The sequence below is a fragment of the Pocillopora damicornis genome, chromosome 3 (assembly GCF_964200805.1).
Source record: "Pocillopora damicornis chromosome 3, jaPocDami1.2, whole genome shotgun sequence".
Taxonomy (NCBI): Eukaryota; Metazoa; Cnidaria; class Anthozoa; order Scleractinia; family Pocilloporidae; genus Pocillopora; species Pocillopora damicornis.
In genome coordinates this window covers 10,725,685-10,731,136 of record NC_142672.1, presented here as the reverse complement: position 1 = coordinate 10,731,136, position 5,452 = coordinate 10,725,685, and the positions used below count along the sequence as shown (strand labels likewise).

General features: G+C 36.8%; 1 protein-coding gene across 1 annotated transcript; it reads right to left on the bottom strand.

Moving 5' to 3' along the window:
- Positions 1-1,371: 1,371 nt before the first annotated feature.
- LOC149048200 (uncharacterized) lies at positions 1,372-2,853 on the bottom strand. The gene is made up of 2 exons (XM_089201688.1): positions 2,755-2,853; positions 1,372-2,402 (listed from the first exon to the last, which is right to left on the bottom strand). The coding sequence occupies exons 1-2, from the start codon at positions 2,851-2,853 to the stop codon at positions 1,374-1,376; spliced, it is 1,128 nt and encodes a 375-aa protein (XP_089057814.1). The 3' UTR covers positions 1,372-1,373.
- Positions 2,854-5,452: the final 2,599 nt, after the last annotated feature.

Sequence of the window (5,452 nt, the reverse complement as noted above, 5' to 3'; positions counted from 1 at the left end):
GTTTATGGAATGCTCAAGTTAAGAAAAAATCTCCAATGATCATTGTTAGGACCACTGCTTTGCCAAGCAACTGGGCTAAAACAGATTGAATAGCTGGCAATACAGAAAGCAATACTGAATACACCAATTGGCAACAGGTTCCATGCTGTCATACATATGTTTTTTTCTGTGTTTTCCTCATGATGTGTTTCCTTTCAATTTCAGTAATTTTACATGAACAGCAAAGAAATTGTGTATCATATTCTATAAATGGTGAAACAGAGAATTAACTCTGAAGTGTAAATTAAAGTGCTATTTAAACCCATGAATAACCCACAGGGCGTTAGCCCTAATAAAGGGAAACAGGGAACCACACGAGGCAAAGAAAAAATCTTTTGACCTCGGTGGGAATCGAACCCACGACCTCCGGATTAGATCTACTGCCCTGTGGGTTATTCATGGGTTTAAATAGCACTTTAATTTACACTTCAGAGTTAATTCTCTGTTTCACCATTTGTGTAAAATCATTATGTTCATGTGCATTAATCATATTGGCACTTTTTCTTGTAGATCACAGTCATCAAGGGTATTCATCATGTGTTCCACAAAGAACATACAACTCCATGCGGAGAGCAAACCAACATTCACAATCGCTTGTACAATAATAATAGTGATTATGTAAGAAATACCAAATCGTACTTTACAATTATTGAACCCAATAAAAACCAATAACAGAAACAGGATATTTAACGGAAGAGCTAAGCTTAGATATTCAACCTTACTGTTCAAGTTTCTTCTGTCAGTATCCTTATCCAATTCGCTGTTGTTAGCGCCACTATAGTTAGTAGCGATGCTTGCATGGACTATTCACATGCCAGTGATCTCAAAGTAAAAACTTTGACTGTGCTTCAACCTTTGAGTTACTTTAGTTGTAGTATTGGCATTTGATTGCAAAACAAACTCCTTCATACAAAAAGGGGCAATTGACAGACCTATATTAAATATTTCAATTAGCAATGAATGTGGACCATAAATAGCATTTCTTGTGAAGTTTTATGATCATCGCAGGCATAGAAAATTTTACATTTTTTTTCTTAAGCAAAGAAGGGCAAAACCAACCTGTGAAACATCCAGCAAAATGAAACAGCAGTTTGGGTTGAAAATTACAATGAAGTTATTAATATTGCTTAAATTATCAACTGATATGTACAACATGACAGGTCGGAAAATGCGTGCACTGTAAGTACCTCCCGTTGTCCCATACAAAGCCTTAGAAAACTTTTCTAAGGCTTTTGTATGGGACAACGGGAGGTACTTACAGTGCACGCGTTTTCCGTCCCGTCATGCTGATATATCATCATGAAAATAACAGTAAACATTCCTCATGAATTATTCTAGTTTTGCCTCTCTTGAGTTTGCTGGTCACAACTTCTTTGGATTTCTTTCCAAAGAGCCTTGCTTTTAGCTTGCTTTGCTTTAATTTGGAAGTCTTGTATAATATCCTTGGCTAAAGAGAATGAGCGAACCCTGATGTACAAATTTACAATGCTGCACAGGACATCTTTACTGACATTTTTAGTGGGAACTAGTTCAGCATTTGAGACCATGGTTTGGTAGTTTGCAACCACATCATTATCTGTTAATGACTTCTGAGCTATCCCAGTTATGTCCACAATTTGCATACTACTAGCAGATTTTAAAGTTGACTGTCTGAAATAATGTTCAGACCTGGTAAAGATCTTTTGCGCAGGCTCTGTTATGGACCAGAGACCACCGCGGCTCAGTGTGGAAACCAGCTTTTGGGAATCAGAGCCCTCCACCAATTTTCCAGCCTTGAGTATAGCCATTGCCCGCTGACTTTCACTTGAAGACATTTTTGCACACTTTTTGTAAAGATTGTGCAATACGTATCCTCCCAAATACTGCAACCCGGCTGTCTCTTTGTCTGATAAGACTGTTTTAGATGGAAGGACGCTGTTGTCAGGAGATGACTTTGCATGCTTGCCATGTGCTACCATGTTGTCGGCCACTTTAATTGCTAGCAATGTAGCTGCATTTCTGGATAACCCTCTGAAAAAGGTTGTAGATTTCAATGGAACCTGAGAATAATATTTGCCATAAAACTTTTCAGTGTCTCCATTTTTCAAGTATCCATCATACAGTGTTTTAAACACACAAAATCCCTCAGTTTCATTGGGCTGTTTATATTCATAGCGCTTAAATTCCTTCCGCAAGTCAGCACTGAATACTTTGTTTTCTTTAACTTTTTGCAAGGCATCATTCACAATTTCAGCAAGAATGCTCGGTGTCAGAGACACTGGTTGGGGCTGATCACTGTGTTTGGCATTTCTGTGTCTTCGGTATCCTCCACTGGACTTGTATTTTTTACCACAGTCACTACATATAATTTCCGTCGATTGAACCTACAATGGCACGGGAAAACAATAAATAAGGATAGGCTACTGTAAAGTGTTTAGATAAAACAGCATTGCCTGATGTGAAATATCACGAGTTCGTTTGGATATTAAGACATTCATTACAAACAACGCTGTAATAACTAAGCTTCGCAACAGCTGTTCATAGACATAGGCTAGCATGAGTTCTTTTAGTCTCTTCCATTGCTAGAACATTTATTTCGAAAGAATCCATGTCTATAGAATTATTAATACGGATAAACAAGACACAAACTCACGGCGTCCTCACAAGCAACTTATAGGATAAGATTTTACTATGATGCAGCTGAAAAAGCAGATATTTTTGTAATCCCATACTCACATCGCTTACTAAGCTTTCAAACTGTCCATCTAAGTCTTCGTCTTCTTCCAGGATATCATCTTCTCCAAAGACATAAAGATCGCTCCTTCGGCCCGCCATCTTGTTTTGCCGTGTGCAGGGTCAGTGTCACGTGACGGGTCGGTTCAACATCTGAGAGGCCGCTATTGTTTTAGCCTTTGAAGTTTACCGAGTTTCCTAACCAGTCCCCCCTCTTCTAACTATGGTATAATCAACCATCTCACGAAATGAAAAGCGAGAGTATGCTAATTATATTTTGTATTCCCTCAATAGTAAAAGACTTAAAGAACTTTACAAAATGAACTGTCAAGTTACAAGAAATAATAAATAAATGCCTCTATTGTTTAATACAGCAGTAAAAAATGTATGTACAATCAACACTTTTGAAAAATCGCTTAACATTTTATTTAGCGAAGTATACTGTAACATGTCGGCTTTACAACACTACTGTTTTCTTTAACTACAACTGATATGTCTCTATATGAAGTATTAAAGTTGTTTCCCCGCTAACCACTCGTATTTCGGTCTTTTTTTCTTTCCCCGCTCGTCGCCTGTGACGTAGTAACTCCACAAATTTTCAACGGTTCCTCTCGTAACTTAACACCGAGTCACACAACGCGTGACGCTTTCATGAATTAATCGTTGGCTTTTTCTCGAGACGTGAGCTTGGGCCGCCTGTGGTAATGTTTGCATGGATAGCACAATACTTGGGATCTGAGGGCACATGGTGGTTCGATAAGTTCCCTTGCGAAATGGCTTTTGGAATTCCTAGGAATTCCTAGGAATAAAGGTGTGAATTTTCACGGTAAATTCGGACTGGGAATTCCTAGGAATTCCTAGGAATTCCCAACCATAACAACTCTGGTTCTAAAAACCTAGAAATTCCTAGAAATTCCCAGAAATTCCCAGAAATTCCAAGTTTATAGCCAACAGGACTTGGAATTCCTAGGAATTCCGAGGAATTCCAACTCAGAGAACCAATGGCTTTCCCTGAAAAGCTGTAAATCTAAAAAATTCCTAGGAATTTCTGGGAATTTTTGGGAATTTTTAGGAATGTTTAAGAATTACTGGGAATTTTAAGCAAAAAATTTGAGGCTAATGATATAAAATAAATACTTTAAATTAAAAAACCCAGCTAAAATTCAAGTATTCTATGAAATTTATTTAGAAGCTTAATTAAGGCTTACATATAAAATATTTTTGATTAATTATTAACATCAATGTGTGGTAATATTAGGATGGAATTTGATTTATTTTTCTTTTCTTGAAAATTTCATACGGATTAATCCTCAATTACAGCTATTCATATAAAATGGTTCTAATCAATCATTAAATTTGGTTTGACACAAATTGTGAATAAAATCTGTTGATACAATATCTTAAGTTATATTTGAAAACCAAGCACTCTTGGGAGTGAAGGGGCTAATTACAGACAAATAAAATAATTTTATTGATTTTTTGATTAAAATCTTGTTGTAACTGTAACAATAAATTAGAATGAAGTTATCCTAAACTGCAAACTTAGCTGCTGTTTGTACTGTTTGTATTTTTTTTCCTGGGCTCACAATGAGTTGGCCTTGAATGAGGTTGTCTACAAGAACCTTAACCATTTTGTATCTGGATTCCTTGACATCTGAATTTGAAAAAAATATATTAAAATATGCATATTTAAAGCTCAGACCAAGCTTTTAACATTGCTATGAGGAAAAGGGCATTCATTGGATTCTCAAATTGAGAAATCTCTGTTATATTGAGTGACTTTTATATTGGAGTTAGTACATCTCTCTCATGGATTTTACTAAAAAAGGGCTGAATACATTATTTTGTTTTTACCAAGGAGGGCTTCTTTATGTAATAAGGTTTGTTTAATAACAGTTCCTATTATGAATCTTGAATGTTCCCAAACGTGACTAGAGGAATCTTGAAACCTTACTGATAGGTTTATTTCATTGTAAAGCATACGCTTAAGAAACTGCGGCATGCAAGTGACCGATTCGATTCTCAGAATTATTCTAGTTTCAGTTGCGCCGAGCGTTATGTAAGCTTAATTCAACCCGCTACATCTATTCTTTTATAAGATTTTGATCACGTAACGAATATCGCAATTTTTACTCACCACAAACTTTCAAAATCGTAGCTTTACAGATGGCCACTCGGCCCTTGTTTGTACCAGTCAATATGTCAACTGTTGTCCCTTCTTTTAACTCCACGGCGCCAACGACTTTCTTTTCTTTTAGAACACTCACGCTATTCTCGTTTTCCCATTGAACCACAATAAAAGCTATCTTTAGAAATGTTATATTAAGCAAAACAGTTGAGAAAAGCGATCAACCGATGAAAAGTACATTCAAAGATGAGCGCCAAATGGAGTCTTCTTTGTTTCCGATCACGGGCATGACCACGTGGATCTTTTAGGACTTGTCATTGGCTAGCAAAGTGAATCCGCTGGCTTGCCGATTGCAGTGTTAAGAGAAGCGCCCAACTTTATTCTGACTTCTCCTACCGGTTCTCTGCTTCTAGAAGATGGATAGCTTGGTGATATAAATAAAGATGTGAGCTCACTCTATGTATAAATAATCGACAAGAATCGATCGTATTACAAATGCACGATTTGTGGCCGAAAGTTGTCGAGGAAACAAAGACTCGAAACTCGCTTGAGTTGTGTTTATGACAAAGGTGA